The sequence below is a fragment of the Suillus plorans genome (assembly GCF_016647745.1).
Source record: "Suillus plorans strain S12 chromosome Unknown HD556scaffold_24, whole genome shotgun sequence".
Classification (NCBI taxonomy): Eukaryota; Fungi; Basidiomycota; class Agaricomycetes; order Boletales; family Suillaceae; genus Suillus; species Suillus plorans.
Genome location: NW_024537408.1, coordinates 425,070 through 442,947, shown reverse-complemented (window position 1 = coordinate 442,947; position 17,878 = coordinate 425,070). Strand labels below are relative to the sequence as shown.

Genomic DNA, 17,878 nt, shown 5'->3' with positions numbered 1-17,878 from the left:
GGACGGAGGTCATTTTGCGAGCTACTCCGAGGGAGCCTCTTTGTGTCGTGTCGGATCCGGATTTGAATGCTGGTGTGAACCAGACGTCAGCTGCGTATAGCATCTTCGGGATCGCTACGGCTTGATAGAGTTGGCGAGTGAGTTTCATAGGCATTCCACCTGCCGTGGATGATAGGCGTCGTAGTTGCATTGCATAGGCAGTTCCCTTGGCGACGGCGTAGGCTACTTGTTCTTTCCAACGTAATTCTTGATCGAGGATGACTCCTAGGAATTTGTGAGTGGGTGAAGGGCAGATAATTATACCTCGGATGGTCATGGGTGGGCGTGTCTTGGTTCTGTTCATGGAAAAGTCGATTAGCGCAAATTTACTTGTTTCGAATTTAGAGTTGTGATCACGTGACCAGTCATATCCACCTCCTCTTCGTTCGAGCATCTTTTTCAAGATGCGGTGGGTTTCGTGGAAGGATGAGCCCACAGCGATGAAGGCTGTGTCGTCGACGAAGGCGAGGGTGGATTCGTTCTTGCCGTGGCCTTTGGCCACATCTATTAGGTCAGCATTATAGATGATATAGAGTATCATTGAAAGAGGGTCTCCTTGGCCGATGCCATTAGTTACCGGAAACCATTCAGATTTGAAATCATCGAATTGAAGTCGTGTTTGCCATCCCATGAGGACTTGCTGCGTGAAATTGATCATGGCGTGAGGGAGTCGTCGAGTTTTCATGTTATGTAGTAGCCGGTCCGTTACAGCATTCGGGAATGCGCCTTCGATGTCTAGAAAGAGCACGGATGCTACCTTACGTGTACGCCATGCATTCTTGACAGTTTCCTCGAGCAGGTGAAGAGAGTCTGTAGTTGACCTACCGGGTCTGCCCCCGAAGTGGGTACTTGGGAGTAGTTGATATCGTTTGAGATAGAATGTCATTTGGTCTGCGATGACTGCCGTTAGAAGTTTGCAGGTGGTGTTGAGGAGTGCTATGGGTCGGTAGGCTTTCGTAATGGTGTAGTCTGGTTTGCCGGGTTTTCGGAGAACTACCGTCGTGAATTGTCGCCAGGGCTGATAATAGGTTTGAAGGTTGATGGTTGCGTTGAATAGCGGGAGGAGGAATGGGACCAGGATGTCGGCGCATTGCTTGAAGACAATGTTGCATATTCCATCGGGTCCTGGCGCTTTGTAGGGACTGAGCTTCCGGATGTTGCGTTTGATCTCGTCGGGGGTGATGGGTGTCATAGATGCGATTGGGTCTGGGTACTCGAAGTCTGTCAGGACGGATGATGTGTCGGGTCGAGATGGGAAGAACGACTTAGCTAGAGCCACACTCTTTTCTGCGTTGCTGGTCGCGTCAACGATGGTCCCGTCTTGTTGGCATATTGAGAGGGTGGGGATTCGAGTCTTGCTCCCGTCGGAGGGCGTGGAGGTGATGTATTTGTTTGCGGTCCAAATTTCGTTACCTGATACTTCCTCTAACCAGTCTACCCAGTGTTGCTTTTTGGATCTGAATATTTCTTCAGCGTAGTCGTTGCGTAGGCGCTTGAATTCATTATGGCATGGGTGCAAGGGTAAACCTCTCATTTTGTAAGCAGTGTGGCTGGCTTTGTTGACTTGTCGGCGCAGGATGGTGAGTTCACGTGTCCACCATCGCTTCGAATGGGGGTTTGGCTTGGATAGAGGTACCGCTTCAGAGATGACTTCTTCGAGAGTCAGTGCTAGGTTGCGGGCTGCTGTTTGGAATTCTTCGTCGGTGACTAGGGGTGAGGGGGCAGGCCTGGTATCGAGTCGTGTCTTGAGGAGTGTCTTGAAGTTGTCCCAGTCAGTGTCGCGAAAGTTGCGGGTGGGTTCGAAGTTGGTTCTAGGGATGGTTAGCTCGAGAATACTTAAGATAGGAACATGGTCAGTTTTCGGGCCTCGTAGCGCTGGGTTAGTTCCGCATTTGATGAATATGTCCATTGAGTGATCCGTACAAAACACGTTGTCGGGCCGTGTCCAATTTCCGCTGCTTGATGATTGAAGGGTCGGTTCACCTTTGGGTAGTGGCTGGTTCATTCCGTAGTCGGCTAAGAGTTCCATGAGGGGTTGCGCTGCGTTAAGGTTGATAAGATGTTCATTTCGTTCTTCCTCCCAAAGTGGATGGTGGCGGTTGAAGTCCCCAAGCCATATCATGTGGTCTTCTGCGGATGGGCGAATGTTGGCAATGTTAGCTGTTAGGAAGGTTTCGAGAGCGTGAATGGTGTCTTGTTTCTTTCCGTCGTTGTAAATGTTGAATATGGTACAATTTCCGAAGGGGGTGGATAGTTGAATGACGACGACGTCCGAGGAGGGAAAGGGAAGCTGCTTCCAATCGTTTGTGTTCAGAGATGTGCTAACGAGCATAACAGCACGGGTTTTTTGTTCTGGGTGGGTGTAGTGTTGCGTCGGGTAGAGTGTGTGCCATTGTCGATTGGACTTGGTGTTGCGTAGTCGGTCTTCGCAAGCTTCCTGGAGGGCTAGAATATCCCACTTTTTGGCTGTCGGACCATTGAGAATTGATTCTTGTGCTGCGCGAGAATTGTTGAGGTTCTGTTGCCAGATGCGTAAGCGGGCGGGTGTTGGTTCCGGTTGTTCAGACATGGTCTACGTGTGGAGGAGGGGTCGTTACTGCTGATGTTGGTGAGGATGGTGCTGTTGATGGGGGGTACCAGAGAGGTGTGTGTGTTATCGTGGGCGACAAAGAGAGAGACGAAGTCGGAGTAGGTGGTTGAGGTGGCGATGTTTGGGGGTTGGTGGCTGTGAGCTGGTTGTTGGCGTCAACGTCAGCATCGGAGTCAAGTCTGTCGATTGGGAGGATATCGTATCTGTTTGCAGGCATTGGGGTCAGAGGTTGAGTGTTGGTGGTGGGTGGTTGGGTTCTGGGTATGGCGATGGAGGTGAGTGTGGTTTGACGTAGGCGAGGTGCCGGTGGTGGTGGAGCATCTTCTGAGTGTTGGGCTGGTTCTGCTGTCTTTCTTTCGTAGGGAGGTGCCTTGGGTGGTAGCGTAGCGTGTGTCCATTGATCGCTGGTGGGGAAGTATGGGAGGGAGTTTTCAGGGTGTTTGGCGTTGATTTCCTCGCATCGTCTTCTGAACTCAGGGCATGTTCTACTCCATCCTGCGTGATCGTCGTTGCGGCAGTTGGCGCATCTAAAGGTGCGGTAGGCATTGCAATCAGATGTGCGGTGGTTCTCCGCGCATGTTCCGCAGATGTCTTTACTTGAGTTGCAGTTGCGAGCTATGTGGCCATAGCGTTGGCATTTTGCACAGCGGGTAGGTTCTTTCTTGTCCTTCTTGACTCGGACGAGATGTTTGTCGATGTAGACACCATCTTTGATGAGCTTGTTGGCAGTTTCGGCGTTGCTGGTCTGGAGTAGGGCGAAGGCCATCTGTTGGCCAGGGGGTCTTTTGTGGGGGGGTTTGATCCAGCGCATGGATATGAGGGCTTCGTCTTCTAGGTGGTTCTTCTTCTCGATTAGCCGGAGGAGACCTGGGCGCTCAATCAGTAGGTTAACGGGAATGTATTGTACTACCAGTGTATAGGTTCTGTCTTTGAATAGGACTGCGTTGTTCAGGGCCTGAAGAAACGTTTTTCGGGTGGCAGGATCTTTGAGTTTGTTCGCTGTGTGTTCGCTGTCCAGTTCGATTATGAGTCCTCCATTGCGGAGTTGGAGTAGTGCCTTGATGCCGGCTTGGGGGTTGTTGGTGGATGGTGATAGTGACGTCTTGAGTGCGGCTCGGATTTTGCTGATTGTGTCTTCGTGACTGATTCCGGGAGGAAATACGGAGTTGTCTAGGATAGGGTCCAGTAGGATTTGGCGTGCACGAATGGCTGATCTGGCTAAGGCTTCGTCTATGGGTGGGATTTGGGCTAACGGCGTGCTTGCTACTACTGGGGTGTAGACGTTTACGTTTTGAGGGCAACCGCGTGATGTTGTCGGCCGTTTGGTGTGTCCTGGGGTGTACGCCGATATGATTTCGCTGAAGGTGGATGCAGTTGGTTCTGGTGGGTTAGGCGGAGGGGAATTGGTGAGGTGGGAGTTGAGTTGCGTTGAGAGTGTGTTGATGCGATCTTGGGTGGCATCCAGCGATGGTGAGAGGAGATCGAACGTGTTACTACAATCGTCGATGGAGCTGCTTAGAGTGTCCGTGGCATTGGTGATCCGTTCTGCAGCTGCATTGATGTCTCTGTCTAGATCTATTCTTTCGCCTATCTGGTGTTGGAGTTTGGTGGTTTCTGCTATGGAGTAATTGAGGGTTTCGGTTGTTGAGGCAAGTCGGTCGAGTTGAGGAGTGATGGAGGTTGTGATCTGCCGCTCTATCTGCGGGACGAGGGTTGTTGTGATATGATCTATTATCTGGGGAGTTAGTTGGGTTAGTATTGTTGAGTCTGGAACCTGGTGCGCTTCGGAGCTTCTATTTTCGTTGGTCTTTCGGATTGCGTCATCGAGAGTTTCTGAGGCTGTTAGTATTTTTGCGACTTGTGGGGCGATGGCTGCTACCACATGATCTACTAGTTTCGATGTGACGGCTTCGGTGATCTGCTTGGCTACTGACTCTGTGACTTGTTTGGCTACCGTTGCCGTGATCTCGTCTGCTACGTGTTGTTTGAGGAGGAAGACGGCTGCTCGAATGGCAGTGATGACTGGTAGTGGTGTAGAGCCGGAGATCTGAGTTATCTGTAGGAGGATTGAGGTCAGGTGAGTTAGGGTATACGGTTCAGTTTCGATGCAGAGGCTCTTTTTTGTTAGGTATTTGTGCGCACTAGCAAAGTCAGAGACTGTGCTAGGTAGCGCTTCTATTTCTGTCGAGGTCAGTGTGGTTATCGCGGATCTAGTTGTTCTTTTTATGGAAGGTCCGCCTGGCATAGTTGGAGAAGTGTTCCTGGAGATTGGCGTTTTGGAACCGATACTCATGCTACGTCTTGTGGTGGCCATTTTTCTGATTTTTTAATTTTTAAGGAAGGAGTTTTGGAATTACTTGGAAGGAACAGGTGGTTTTTTGGTTGAGCTTGGGCGCCGTTGGGCGTCGTTGGCGCCTTTGGGCGCTGTTGGTGAGAAAGTTTTCGGGGTCTTACTCGGGGTGCCACTTGGTGTGTGACCAAGAAGCCTTTTTCGGAGTATGGGTTATTGCGATGATGTGTGTATCCGCATAGGACTCATTACTGACGTTGGATAACCGAAAGTGCGAGTATCTTTGAGTATCAGGGGGTACAGGCAGCAAGAAATCGATGAGCAACAACAACCAAGAACCAAACGGTTTCGAGATCAACCAATGATGAACTTTGAATTCTTTGTAGAAAATCGACATTTGCTGGCATGGTCTGGTTGTTGTGTTAGCTGTAAGCGAGACTGAAAATCCGTCATTATCTGCTTGCTGTTCTTCCTTTCTGAGGTATCGATTGCATGGACGAGAAGAGTAGTAATATTGAGCAAAAGGGGCGGCAAGCTTTCATTTGAGAGCCCCATCAGCTCGCAACGAGCGCACGAAGGGCTTTTTCGAGCTCGCCCCCGCTGTCCAAGAGTGCCTTCTCGGCATGCGATCTAGGAATGCCTAGTTCATTTACCTGCAAAAGCACGGTGGGTGAGTTATGCACTAGATGGAGACTGTAACACGCACGATGAGATCGACATCCTCTCGTTTCAGGACAACAGCATCCTTAGAGGACTTAGCGGGTTTGAGCGTCATGACTTGCCGCAAGCTCTCTTCGAGCTTAGTTTTGGAGTATTGGTAGCCATCATTAAACTAAGGTTGGGGTGAGCGTGATCACGAGGGTAGTGAGAACAGTCACTGACAGCCGCGAGGACTTCTGCCTCTCCCCGTCCGTTGTTCATGTGGTATTGCTGTAAAGGAGTATCGGAGTATGCCGACGCCTGTTATTCATGTCCATCGAACTGGAATGGGAAAAGCTAAACTCGTCACTAGCGACCACCCTCATTGACATCCTCAACAGACAATTAACGACAACTCAAAGACCATCCTTCATCGGTCCTGTCGAAATCTCCTCGCTCGATTTTGGTACCGTCCCTCCAGATATTGAGCTCGTCGACCTTCGTGATATATACCGCGATTTCCTCGATGACTCTGATTCTGACTCCAATTCTGAGCCAGACCATGACGATGTAAAAGTAACGGAGGGTGCAGGGGATGATGAAGACGGGTTTGAGTGGGTGTCAAGGAAGGGGGCACGCCGGGGGATCGCGGAGGAAGGTCTGGCATATCATCATCTGCCACCACACATTCGTTACGGGCGCAGTCCATCCGTGGATTTGTTTGCGTCTACGCCTGCATTGCATGCCGGTTCGCCGAGAGACGTGTGGGGCGGGGGCGCTATGCATGTGAGCATGCCTAGCTTGGGCGAATTTAGGCCGACGACGAGCAGCTTGTCGATACCATCGTTTGATCCTAGTTCGGTGTATGATTCGATGCCCCGCGCGTCTATGACGCCAGATGAGTCTTCTCCTTCTCCACCAAATCCTCCGTCTTCACGCCAGGAACCAGAGCCAGCTCCAACCTCTCCGCCCGATAATCCAGATCTTCAGCTGCATCTCTACCTTAATTGGCACTCCAATCTCCGGCTCACGCTCACGACATCCTTATTGATCAATTACCCTTCCCCGTCGTTCATGTCCCTTCCGATCAAGCTTTCAGTGACAGGGTTGGTGTTCACGGGAGAAGTGGCTGTCGCGTACGAGGGTTCGCGTGGCCGAGTGCACTTGTGCATACTCGATGAATTGGATCCCTATGGTCCTGCGTGCAAACGCCCACGAAGCCAAACCAGCACCCCTCCTGAAATGGACGAAGACAACGGAAAACGCGACGGAAAACCTTTGCCAATTGGCCAGCGCCTCCTCCCGTCTATCTTGATCGAGAGTGAGATTGGCCAGGCGGACAAACATGTCCTTAAAAACGTGACGCGAGTCGAGAGGTTCATTCAAGATGTCATACGGAATACGGTGGAGGAGGAACTCGTGTTTCCGAATTTTCATACATTGATCATTGGCGACCAAGGACGCTCGTGAAAACGATAATGTAATGTACAACCATAGTGTAACTGTATATGTTATAGTAGTGATTTGCTCATGTAAGGACCGTCGAGCTCGTAGCCCAGTTTGCGGTAATAATCTCGAGTACCGACACCTGTGGAGAAGGTGAGTGTAAGCTTCCCCTTGTAAACCAAAAGTCGGACCTGATATGACGGCGAGCTTCACACTTCCATGTTCCTCCCGTGCTATTCGTTCTGCTTCTTCCATGAGCAGTGTCCCAAATCCCTGATGTTGGAATTTTGTTGGGTCGCGGCCGTGTACTGGAACCGCAGTGCCATAGACATGGAGCTCACGGACAATACTCGACCCTCCCGCTGCACCTTCCTTGCGCACAAGCTCAGGTCGGAAGGTACCTTCCTCGGAACACTTCCGTAGACGAAGAAGCCCAATCAAGATGTCTTGCTCTGGGTCCTCGTAAGAAAGGAAGGTCTCCCACCCACCATTGGCCGCATAATCTCGTCTGAGAAGCTCGACAGATTCCGGTCGTACTTTGTGGTGTATTTCATGTATCTGTATGAACATCAGTATCCGAGCCACATATTTCAGGATGCCGCACGCACGCCAACTTCGCGATACCGCACATCCCTGCATTCTGCGCCAAAATCTTTCATTCGATTCAGGGCCAACTCTCGTAGATTGCCCGAATTTTCACAACCACTTGTGACTAGCGGCAATGGAATATCCCTATGGGAAACAATTGTGTTAGAATCATGTTGTTTCACAACAACTTCATGGGACTCGCCTTTGTACACGATATACTCGCGTCCACGGAGGCACGAGCGCCAATATCCGAGCAACGACATCCACCAAGACATTCGGTGTATAATTCTTGTACTTGCCCGTCCGCCAAAGCTCATACAAGCCTGTCCCTCGAATGACCAGAGTAGGATATATCTTTAATCCATCACTCCTAAATGCTGGATTCTCAAAATACTCCTTGAACTGTTCAAGATCCCGCTCCAGACCCACATTCGGGAGATCAGGCATCATATGGGCAACGACTTTGAAGCCCGCATCTTTTGCCATGTGAAAGGACTCGGAGACTGCACGCACAGTATGTCCACGATTTGTGTCTCGGGCAACGTCCTCGTATACTGATTGGACGCCAATTTCGAGGCGCGTGCAGCCGTAGCGGAGCATCTGTGATAGATGGGGCCTCAAGCAGTAGTCGGGTCGCGTCTCTATGGTTATCCCGATCGCCTTTGACTTGCTCTGTTCCGAGTATCTATACGAGGCATAAATATCCTGCTGTTTGAAACCAAAATAGAGCAGTATTTACCGTACTGCTTCATCAACATCGGTGCCCGTGAAGCCAGATAGAGCATTATGTAGCTGTGCGACGAATTTTGCGCGGTAGTCCTCTGGCATGCTCATGAAAGTACCACCCATAATTATGAATTCCACCTTGTCGACACTATGACCAAGGGCTTTTAGCTGTTCGACACGACCTCGCGTCTGTTCGTACGGGTCGTAGCGCGCACGGATGGCACGCATACTTGTTGGTTCATACCCAGTGTAACTTTGCGTGCTGTAATCAAAATCAGAATCCGGCCCACCTGGGCAGTATCTGTGACAGGGATGAGGAACACAGTATAGAGACAACAAAATAGAACATACACGCAAATGTTCCCTGTCATAGCGATGTGAGGACATCGATGCGGTTTGCACATCACTGCTACCACAGCGATCTATGAGGAACCATCAGATCCAACGGGTCTTGTGGGAAGTAGAAGAAAGCTACATACACCGCTGGCCGTTCTTATAGGCCTTGCACGAAGTTTAGGCAAAAGAGCCTTTTTATATTCGTCCGGTATGGCGCTGATGATATCTACCAGCCTCGGCACGCCCCCGAAGCCATATTTCTTAGAGATCTTTGCGCGGAGTTCATTCAGCGAGACTGTTTGGTTAGAATCGTGGGCTTTTATTAATTCTGCGGCGATTCCTGACGTTACACGAAGGAGGATCTCGGCCTGGGAGGGGCCTTACTGAGATTGTGAGTTGGTGGATGAAAGTGAGTGTGTGATGAGTGTACCTTCGGTTTTTGACCCTTGAACCATTTATAGGCTATCAATTCGGTTGCCAAAAAATGATACGTGTCCTGTTCCTTTCTGTAAGTTTTCTTGCTTGTCGTGCAATCCGATCTTGAAGAATTAGCTGGTGAATGTGTATCTACTAGGAACTGCCGAATCCCGATGTGACTATTACCTCGGGTCACACGTTTGTCACGCGCTATTCCGTTGTCACGCTTTGACTCGCCGACGCTAAGCTATGTTTCGACAATGTCGTTTTTCACGACTGCAAAAGTTACAGATTCGTTCTTATTATGTCTCCAGGACACATGTTCCGAGAAAAGGCGACAAGGGTGAGTTAGATTTATCCTGCGCTCGCGGTAATAAATTCCTCATCGATTTCACACCCAGTTGTCGTTGCAATGTCCGGAGGAGTGGATTCCTCAGTCACTGCAAAATTACTAACGGACAAAGTAAGCATCATATGTCATACTGTCACAGCTGACAGATTTTTGTGCTGGCAGGATTATGACCTATCAGCAGTGTTCATGCGCAATTGGGATACGCGCGACGAGTCTGGTTCAGATCATGGATGCGAGTGGGAGAAAGACTGGGAAGATGTCAGACGCGTGTGCGGGGTGCTCGATATACCTTGTAAAATGGTATGTTTTATTGATTTACTTTTGCAAGCTTCTAACTTTGTTTACTCACAGGTGGATCTCTCCCGCGAGTACTGGACGCGGGTATTCGAACCCTCCTTGAAGTCCTGGGAGAGCGGTATCACGCCCAATCCTGACGTGTGGTGTAATAAGTGAGTTGTCTTATATCTATAGCTGAGTATTTTGTTCTTAATCTTGGGTCAGAGAAGTTAAATTTGGCGCATTGCTGGACCGCCTGACCGAGGATCCTGGGCTTTCGAACACTCCATGGCTTGCAACTGGTACTTGATCTTTTTTCTTTCTGTGCTCGATTCAACTCACCTGCTATGCATGCAGGCCATTACGCAAATAAAGATTGGAAATACCATAACGGCGTTCCGCGACCGAGACTTCTTCGTCCTCGCGACGTGACAAAGGACCAGACATATTATCTGTCTTCTGTCCCTGAACGTAGCCTTTCCCGTGCTATTTTCCCTCTAGGATCAATAAAAAAGACAGAAGTCAGAGAGCTCGCCGTGAAGTGGAACTTACCAACGGCTGCCAGACAAGAAAGCATGGGCATATGTTTCGTGGGGGAGAAACGTAAATTTCATGATTTTATATGTGAGCTCAGATTTCATGCTTGGCATCATCCGCTGAACCTTCTAGCTCAGCTCAATATATACCACCTAAGCCTGGGCCGATCATCGATCTGGAAACAGGACTCCAGGTGGGCGAACATGCAGGGCCGTGGAATTTCACTATTGGACAGGGCGCTAAAGTGAAGGGTCTCAAAGAGAAGACCTTTGTTGTGAAGAAAGACATCCCAAAGAATATAATATACGTCGTACCTGGAACGTCAGTATTCTCATATCCTCCTTAGAATCACCTACGATTGTTGATTTTCAGAGATCATTCAGCGTTATACGCACAATCCCTGACCATTCGCGATTGGACGTGGATATGGGCCGACAGCCCACCAATAGAGCTCATGCGTCCTGGGGGCCTCAAAGCACGTATAAAATTCCGACATGTGATGTCTGACATAGGTTGCTCAGTGTACTCGTGAGTCCAGCCGTCATTTTATCGTTCACAATCAGTTAATTAAGTCAGTGACAACGATTGCATTCGCATCGATTTCGATGAGCCGCAAAAGGCCATTGCACTAGGACAAGTTGCAACGATTTACATTGAAGACTGGTGTTTAGGATGCGGTACAATTGTGGAAGTAGCTTAGGTGTCGCATTGTATTTCAGATATCATGAAACGACGAGCTCAACAGGTAATGATGTTCGTACCTGACTTTTGATGCAAATTTTCACGTTTGATCTAGCTCAGATTATTGCGATAGGGTTTTTCGTGGAATCCTGTCGCCTGAGTATCTGCATGAACTATGTGCAGCTGCCACTTCCGCTTTCACTTGCAAAGTAAACCTGTCTTGTACTCGGGCACAGCACCGATGGGTTCCACTCTTTACTCAGCATAATTTCCCTCCTGCGAGCATCGTCCAATTCGACACCAGCGCATCAGACTAGTACTCTTTGACCTCGTACAAGCGATCCGTTAACTTTCGGACGTCTGAAGAGATGTCTGTGCACTACATTTGCTGTTGTCTTCTCCTCTTCCTCTCTTGCAAATAGTGTTCGAATGTCTCGCCGACATTTTAATCTTCAAAGTGCGGTGTGGTGTATAGCTGTGGTTCAGCTAGAACGGTACTGGATTGAAAGAGAAGGTAATGCGAGGCAGGCAATGTATTTCTCAGATACCGGAAAAGAAGGGTCATTTTTCAGTATCTCGGTATGTATATAATATATACTAGTATGCGGGTGGCGTTGATGTCACTTTCTAATTATTGTACATAATGCCTACTGGCTCGTTCCTCGGTTTCTTGATTTGACTCGTAAAAATTACATGGGTATAATATTGCTACATGCTCTACACACATAATCATAGCACCATTTTCAATCACACTTCGTGGACAGCGAGCTACAAGTGAATTCAGTAAAATGTCACACTGACGTCACGTGATGAACCAGAGTATGAACACGACTTATATATATATATTACATAGTACTACTTGGTAGTCACTTGTGAATATTTGAATTTGAATGATCGTCGGCGGGAGTACGCAGAATCTCTAGCTTCTCATTGGCTGGATTACCGGTCCACGTCACTCCCGAGTCCCGAATTCATTCGCGTCACCAGGCGAACAAGGTACACTTCGTTTCAACTCGTTTTTGTCGAATTGTGAGTTGCCCCGGTGCTCGGGTCCCAAACGAAAACAACATTTTAATTAGCGAGCATGTCTACGGCGTCCTGTTCGCTTGCTGTTCGGTATCAACTTGCATTATAATTACGTATGTCATTTGCTATAAAATATGGAACTCGAGTGCTGCTGATCTGTCTAACTAAGTTATCAAGCCATGCTTGCTACCGTTCTGTTGCTTGCTCTGCCGTTCTGCGTTGCAGAGTCAGCATCCAGTTATGCAGGATCAACCGTCGCTGATTCTTATCCTCCCCCCGGTGCTACCAACACTGTCGTGGACGCTTACTTCCCGGATGAATCTCAAGTTGGTTATGCAGGTCCAACGCCTAGTCAGTGTTAATGCTAATTGTATTTCCTGTGTTCTAATCCAAAAAAAAAAACAGCTGGTGCTGAACCTGCAGCTATTGTTACTGCCGTCCCGTTCTCTAAGGTCGAAAATATATTTCCCTTGTCGAGGCCGAACTCGGCAGACGGTGCAGACAGCACTTTCAATGTGACGCGTCACTGGGGCAACTTGTCACCCATGTACTCCGTGGAGTCGTTTGGTCTTCCTGACGCATCCCCCATCATCCCAGAAGGGTGTGGCCTCAATGCAGTGCATCTCTTGATGCGCCATGGCGCTCGCTATCCGACTTCTGACGGCGGAATTTCTCATTTCGCCGCTGACATTCATGCTGCTGCAGTGAAAGAGGGCTTCAATGCCACTGGTGATTTGAAATTCTTGGCAACCTGGACATATAAGCTGGGCGCGGAGATCTTGACGCCTTTCGGCCGCGAGTCGCTGTACGTTCGCTCTCATTTGCGATGCTTCCACTGACGCTCTCCTTCGTCAGCTTTAGCAACGGGGTTGCCTTCCGCTACAGATACGGCCAGTTGCTTAATGGCTTCACGGACCTTCCAGTATTCCGCACTACTTCTGAAGGTTTGTTTGCATCGAACGTTTATTTCATTATGCGCTCTGATGGTTTGCTTATGTCGTATAGATCGCATGGTGGATTCTGCGTAAGCAATTGATTCATATTTTTGCGTGCGCTGCGCCTCATGATACTATTGGTAGCCTGAACTTTGCTGCAGGCTTTTTTGACGTCAGAACTTACGAGACCGACTATCACCAGGAGATCATCATCGAGGAGAACAACTTCAACAACACCCTCGCTCCTTATGATGTGTGCCCCAACGCCAACTCGGAGGATATCGGATACTTCGGTGGCACCCAGGCCAGTAAATGGGCGGATATCTATCTCGAAGATGCTCAAACGCGCTTGCAACCAATGCTCCAAGGATTTAATTTGACCATCTCACGGTTGGTTTACATGCAGCAATTGTGCGCTTATGAGGTAATCTTACCCTTTTCAAACAATCTTGATGGATCTTGTTCCTGACATCCTGCAGACTGTGGCCCTCGGATATTCCAAGTTTTGCGACCTTTTCACTGAGAAAGAATGGGAAGGATTCGAGTACTACAATGGTATGTTCCCTCAAATGATCCATGCTGAGCTCGGCGGTGATCTCTATTTGCAGATCTTGGTGAGTACATTGAGTGGTAAACTTGCAGCCTGAGCGACTAATGACTTTGTTGTGCACAAAGATTTCTGGTACAGCTGTGGACCAGGCAATCCAACATCAGCAGCGCAGGGCCTTGGCTACGTTCAGGAGCTAGTGTCGCGTCTCACTCACACTCCCATCAATGTCTGGAACAGCAGCACCAACAGCACTCTTGATTCGAGCAACATCACATTCCCTCTTAATCAACCTATATATGTTGACGCTTCCCATGACGTGGTCATTTCCAATAGTATGTTGCCACTTTCCGATGCAAGACTACTGACGAAAGGGCTCAGTCGTCACTGCTTTGAACTTTACTAGTCTAGCTGCGACTGGTCCTCTTCCAACCGACCATATACCCCCTCACCGTGTACGCAGTCTCATTAACCACCGCTTGTCTCTATTTCTGACGGGTCACATTAGTCTTACGTTTCTAGCCAGATCGCACCTTTCGCCAGCCAGCTTGTAGCCCAGGTGATCAGTTGCCCAGCCTCGGAGGAGCCAACTCATATCCGGTTCCTTCTGAATGATGGGGTGGTGCCACTGACGGGCATTCATGGTTGCACGGAAGATTCGAACGGTCTTTGCGCGCTGGCCAGCTTTATCAGCGGGATGCATGAACGAATCGGGCAGATCAACTACGCGCATGATTGCTTCGCCAATTATACTATGCCCAATCCCGACAACATCATCGATGGAAGATACCCTAGTTAAAAGGATGAATGAGTATTTGGTCGTATGTACCCATCAGTTGCCATCTTTTGGAGAATGTTAATGATGTCGGAAAAGGTGAACGACGCGCATTTCCCACTAATCCAATTTTCACGGACATTTCGTTATTACATATAACAAGCAATTCACTCGCCTTCGGACGGTTCAGTCGTATCATACATTGTCATCCGCTCTCGGACTGCTTTACAGCAGTAACGAGGAGTAATCTATGTTCTCCGTCTCCCTTTCTTCATCAGTGACGCCCGAATGTCGTAACGGTTCCATACCCTGAACAGCGCTGTGTCAGTGAACCGTGTGCGAACGCATCGGTATGAAGGTCGAGTACAGCACGTCGGAGGGTGAGTCCTTGGCAGCCGTTGAACGTCGTCGCATATACAGGCCGTAAAAAGTGATGCGAGGCAGGTCTGAACAATCAACTTCGCCTATTTGTGGAATCTGCACTTCGGCGAAACATTGGTGCAGAGCACGCGCGTATTTGGTACGTTAGTAACCCCTTCTCCATTGACATATTTCATTGTACTGTCCAAACTTGTAATCGCGGAATGTATTGACTCACGGTGCAGTGGTCAGGAGAGTATGCAATGGAGCAAAGTTGCGATTTTCAAGACCCAACTTTGATGCTCGCAGGAACGAGAACCTCATTCTCCCTCAGCCCGACTTGGAGGTGCTATCACCACAGCCAACCAGTATCAAGCGATGAATTCGTTGCATTCATGTTATCACTTATCAGTACAAGATGAATGGAAGAAGAGATCTCGGGTCGACTAACTCGGGCATGGCCGGGAAATTATATCAGTTACGACAGTTGAAACACAGTAAAAGCGGCCACGGTGCCTACTGAAGGAAACTTCTGGCTGAAGATGATCCGTATGCGGGACACAACGTGTCTACAGCAAAGGCAGGTCATCAGGGTTCAGGGATAATCAGTATCTCATAGAAGACGCAACTTAACGACTACTCACCATCGCGCATGTAAGTGATTGCTGCTCCCTCAGTATTCAGTATTCCTACTAATCGAGACACCGAACAAGATTGAATGGCGGTCACCACCCACAAAGCATCCACAAAAGCGCCCGCCCAGTCTGCTAAACTGACACTGGAGGGTCATGAGGAACTTGTGTTCGAAGTAGCTTTCATCCCAGGTACCCGTCTCCTCGTCACTGGCTCGGCCGATGAGAGTCTTCGAGTGTGGGATCTGGACACGGGGAAACAAGTGGGAGAGCCCTTGTCAGAACACAATGCCCAAGTCTGGGCGGTCTCAGCGTCCCCTGATGGACGTTGGATTGTGAGTGGAGGATATGACGGAAGCATCCTGGTCTGGGAAGTCGCGAAAAACAAGAGAGAGTTCAGAATCAAAAGAGTGCGCGTCTGTTTTGAGGGCCATGACAGTGGTGTTCCGAGCGTCGCATTTGCACCGGACAACAAGACATTTGCAAGTGCATCATGGGACAAAACAGTATGCGTGTGGAACAGGGAGACGGGAAAAATAATCATCCGATTCGGACCACTCGCTGTGGGCAGTGCTGCAAACTCGGTGACGTACTCCCTGGATGGGACGAAATTAGCAACAGGCACAGATAGGAATATCATCATTTGGCATTCAGCAAGTGGAGAAGAGTTGCTGAGAATAGAGCAACGGGCATTCAGAGTCGCATTCACTCCGGATGGTCTCCGTCTCGTCAGTGGAAACATGAAAGACGTTCGAATATCAGATGCTATCACCGGAGCCATCATCAAACAATTCGACGCCCACACCGCTGCATTTTTCTCACTAGCCATTGCTCCCAATGGTACCAAATTCGTCACCGCGTCAGACGACAAGACGACGCAGTTCTTTGACCTGATCACTTTCGAACCCATTGGCGAGCCGCTCCAGCACCCTGACGGAGTCCGGTGTGTGACATTTTCTCAGGACAGTCAGCTCATTGCTACTGGCTGTTACGACGGACATGCTCGTACATGGACAGTTCCTTCGAGCGAGTAAGAGAAGGAGCTGGAACGTTCAACAGGTGAGCAAATTTTCTTCTTATATCATGCTTCACGCCCGCTGACCTGTCACATAGTCCACTGAGAAATTTCTCAAGGTACGCTTTCATGCTCGTTGTTTTGTACAATCCCTAATCCCGCAGAAAACCATCCCAGATGCTCTCCGTGTTGTCAGTTCCTCTATTGTTATGTATCAACTTCCTGCAACTCAGCAGTAGTACTAGTCCTACTCGGTACAGACTATATCTCATAGTGTATATTGGACCTTCGAAGGCTTGGCATACATTGTACATTATACAATTTTCTGGGCGTCTATCCGCATACCACGATGGAAGCTGTTAAAACTCGATACAAGATGAGATATTATGAAATAGTATACTGTACCAAACTCGTTTCCCCATCGCGGGGCAATTAGTCACGCCTGATTGCATCCCCGCATACTGGCTCTTCACGTCGTCGAGGTCTATCGTACCGCCCTGGCTCTTGTGATCATATCCACTCACGCTGGCCATGTAAGAAGCACCAGCAGCATAGGAGAAGGAGCCACACCTCTGTAAACGGTCTGACTGCGAGAATGCCATGGCAGAACCGCCAATGCTTGCGGTGCTTGGCAGTCCAGCATCCGGAGAGAATCCGAGAGATGATGGAACTGGCGTAGCTACCGTATGCGCTGCGCTTCCCAACACCCCCGGAGCCACGGGGTATACCAAATCTACCAGCCGCTGCAAACATAGGGAGTCCAGAAGAATAAGTGGCTTGGGAGCGTAGAAACTGCACGTCAGACGGGATGTATCCGAGAGCATCATGAGTGCGGTAGAAACTAGTATCGAAGCGACTTGGTGTTCCAGATCTGCCTGCACCTCCAGTGCTAGGAATGTAGGTCCGTGCATTTGTCTCGTGGCGACAAAACTGGTCCATGGACTTGATGAGGGAGCGACGAGGTTTGCTGAATTGGATCATGCTCGCCTATAAGTTGCTCAGCGGATCCTCAACAAGGGTGTTACGTTCCTTCGACTGACTCGGACGTGGCTGGGAAATTATATCAACAACAGGTGGAAACACAGTAAAAGCGGCTACGGCGCCTACTGAAGAAAGCTCCTGGAAGAAGCGCTGGAGATTATCCGTATGCAGGACACCACGTGTCTACAGCAAAGCTGACATCAGGGTTCAATAGTCAGTACCTTACACTTAACGACTACTCACTATAGCGCATGTAAGTGATTGCTGCTCCCTCAGTATTCCTGCTAAACGAGACACGGGACAAGATTGAATATTGAATGGCGGTCACCACCCACAAAGTATCCATAAAAGCGCCCGCTCAGCTTGTTGAACTGACACTCAAGGGTCATGAGGAAGCTGTGTATGGCGTCGCTTTTATCCTCGGTACCCGTCTCCTCGTCACCGGCTCGACGGACAAGAGTCTTCGGATGTGGGATCTGGACAATGGGAAACAAGTGGGAGAGCCCTTGTTGGGACACGATGCTCAAGTCTGGGCGGTCTCAGCGTCCCATGATGGACGTTGGATTGTGAGTGGGGGAGGCAATGGAAGCATTCTGGTCTGGGAAGTTGCGACGAACAAGAGGGAGCTCAAAAGAGTGCCCGTCTTGTGTAAGGGCCATGAGAATGCGGTCCAGGGCGTCGTATTTGCAC

At 49.3% G+C, this 17,878-nt stretch overlaps 8 protein-coding genes across 8 annotated transcripts; 3 read left to right on the top strand and 5 right to left on the bottom strand.

Moving 5' to 3' along the window:
• Window positions 1-2,212: 2,212 nt before the first annotated feature.
• HD556DRAFT_1222261 (uncharacterized protein) lies at window positions 2,213-2,518 on the bottom strand (the record flags this gene model as incomplete). Its single annotated transcript, XM_041296830.1, has 1 exon — window positions 2,213-2,518. A coding segment is annotated over one exon (306 nt), but the record flags the coding sequence as incomplete, so codon positions are not given.
• An 871-nt stretch (window positions 2,519-3,389) lies between these two features.
• On the bottom strand, window positions 3,390-3,692 carry HD556DRAFT_1218351 (uncharacterized protein; the record flags this gene model as incomplete). Its single annotated transcript, XM_041296741.1, has 1 exon — window positions 3,390-3,692. A coding segment is annotated over one exon (303 nt), but the record flags the coding sequence as incomplete, so codon positions are not given.
• Window positions 3,693-5,101: 1,409 nt separating this feature from the next.
• On the bottom strand, window positions 5,102-5,867 carry HD556DRAFT_1269796 (uncharacterized protein). The gene is made up of 3 exons (XM_041299161.1): window positions 5,802-5,867; window positions 5,626-5,751; window positions 5,102-5,572 (listed from the first exon to the last, which is right to left on the bottom strand). The coding sequence occupies exons 1-3, from the start codon at window positions 5,838-5,840 to the stop codon at window positions 5,474-5,476; spliced, it is 264 nt and encodes an 87-aa protein (XP_041160925.1). The 5' UTR covers window positions 5,841-5,867; the 3' UTR covers window positions 5,102-5,473.
• On the top strand, window positions 5,866-7,151 carry HD556DRAFT_409165 (uncharacterized protein). Its single transcript, XM_041310525.1, has one exon. The coding sequence runs from the start codon at window positions 5,889-5,891 to the stop codon at window positions 7,026-7,028; it is 1,140 nt and encodes a 379-aa protein (XP_041160924.1). The 5' UTR covers window positions 5,866-5,888; the 3' UTR covers window positions 7,029-7,151.
• On the bottom strand, window positions 7,049-9,214 carry HD556DRAFT_409116 (histone acetyltransferase ELP3). The gene is made up of 8 exons (XM_041310524.1): window positions 9,085-9,214; window positions 8,798-9,033; window positions 8,670-8,740; window positions 8,332-8,619; window positions 7,795-8,277; window positions 7,613-7,736; window positions 7,196-7,562; window positions 7,049-7,146 (listed from the first exon to the last, which is right to left on the bottom strand). The coding sequence occupies exons 1-8, from the start codon at window positions 9,107-9,109 to the stop codon at window positions 7,070-7,072; spliced, it is 1,671 nt and encodes a 556-aa protein (XP_041160923.1). The 5' UTR covers window positions 9,110-9,214; the 3' UTR covers window positions 7,049-7,069.
• Window positions 9,215-9,483: 269 nt separating this feature from the next.
• Window positions 9,484-11,103, top strand: HD556DRAFT_1474428 (tRNA-specific 2-thiouridylase; the record flags this gene model as incomplete). Its single annotated transcript, XM_041308502.1, has 8 exons — window positions 9,484-9,534; window positions 9,586-9,723; window positions 9,775-9,872; window positions 9,925-10,001; window positions 10,057-10,323; window positions 10,374-10,557; window positions 10,609-10,764; window positions 10,813-11,103. The coding sequence occupies 8 exons, from the start codon at window positions 9,484-9,486 to the stop codon at window positions 10,934-10,936; spliced, it is 1,095 nt and encodes a 364-aa protein (XP_041160922.1). The 3' UTR covers window positions 10,937-11,103.
• A 683-nt stretch (window positions 11,104-11,786) lies between these two features.
• HD556DRAFT_409093 (histidine phosphatase superfamily) lies at window positions 11,787-14,429 on the top strand. Its single transcript, XM_041310523.1, has 10 exons — window positions 11,787-12,294; window positions 12,349-12,748; window positions 12,799-12,887; window positions 12,949-12,967; window positions 13,023-13,302; window positions 13,358-13,433; window positions 13,487-13,492; window positions 13,554-13,760; window positions 13,807-13,880; window positions 13,934-14,429. The coding sequence occupies exons 1-10, from the start codon at window positions 12,123-12,125 to the stop codon at window positions 14,222-14,224; spliced, it is 1,614 nt and encodes a 537-aa protein (XP_041160921.1). The 5' UTR covers window positions 11,787-12,122; the 3' UTR covers window positions 14,225-14,429.
• Window positions 14,430-16,520: 2,091 nt separating this feature from the next.
• Window positions 16,521-17,188, bottom strand: HD556DRAFT_1307875 (uncharacterized protein; the record flags this gene model as incomplete). The annotated part of the gene is made up of 3 exons (XM_041300065.1): window positions 16,521-16,563; window positions 16,613-16,950; window positions 17,006-17,188. 3 exons carry the CDS (start codon window positions 17,186-17,188, stop codon window positions 16,521-16,523), a joined length of 564 nt encoding a protein of 187 aa, XP_041160920.1.
• Between the last annotated feature and the right edge of the window lie 690 nt (window positions 17,189-17,878).

Coding starts and splice junctions, on each gene's coding strand:
- HD556DRAFT_1269796 (XM_041299161.1), bottom strand. CDS start 5,840: ATGAACAACGGACGGGGAGAGGCAGAAGTCCTCGCGGCT. Junction 5,752..5,801: donor AGGCAGAAGTCCTCGCGGCT/GTCAGTGACTGT, acceptor CCCCAACCTTAG/TTTAATGATGGCTACCAATA. Junction 5,573..5,625: donor GAGAGGATGTCGATCTCATC/GTGCGTGTTACA, acceptor GTGCTTTTGCAG/GTAAATGAACTAGGCATTCC.
- HD556DRAFT_409093 (XM_041310523.1), top strand. CDS start 12,123: ATGCTTGCTACCGTTCTGTTGCTTGCTCTGCCGTTCTGCGTTGCAGAG. Junction 12,295..12,348: donor TTATGCAGGTCCAACGCCTA/GTCAGTGTTAAT, acceptor AAAAAAAAACAG/CTGGTGCTGAACCTGCAGCT. Junction 13,881..13,933: donor ACCATATACCCCCTCACCGT/GTACGCAGTCTC, acceptor GGGTCACATTAG/TCTTACGTTTCTAGCCAGAT.
- HD556DRAFT_409116 (XM_041310524.1), bottom strand. CDS start 9,109: ATGGTTCAAGGGTCAAAAACCGAAG. Junction 8,741..8,797: donor CTATAAGAACGGCCAGCGGT/GTATGTAGCTTT, acceptor GGTTCCTCATAG/ATCGCTGTGGTAGCAGTGAT. Junction 7,737..7,794: donor CGAGTATATCGTGTACAAAG/GCGAGTCCCATG, acceptor TGTTTCCCATAG/GGATATTCCATTGCCGCTAG.
- HD556DRAFT_409165 (XM_041310525.1), top strand. CDS start 5,889: ATGTCCATCGAACTGGAATGGGAAAAGCTAAACTCGTCACTAGCGACC.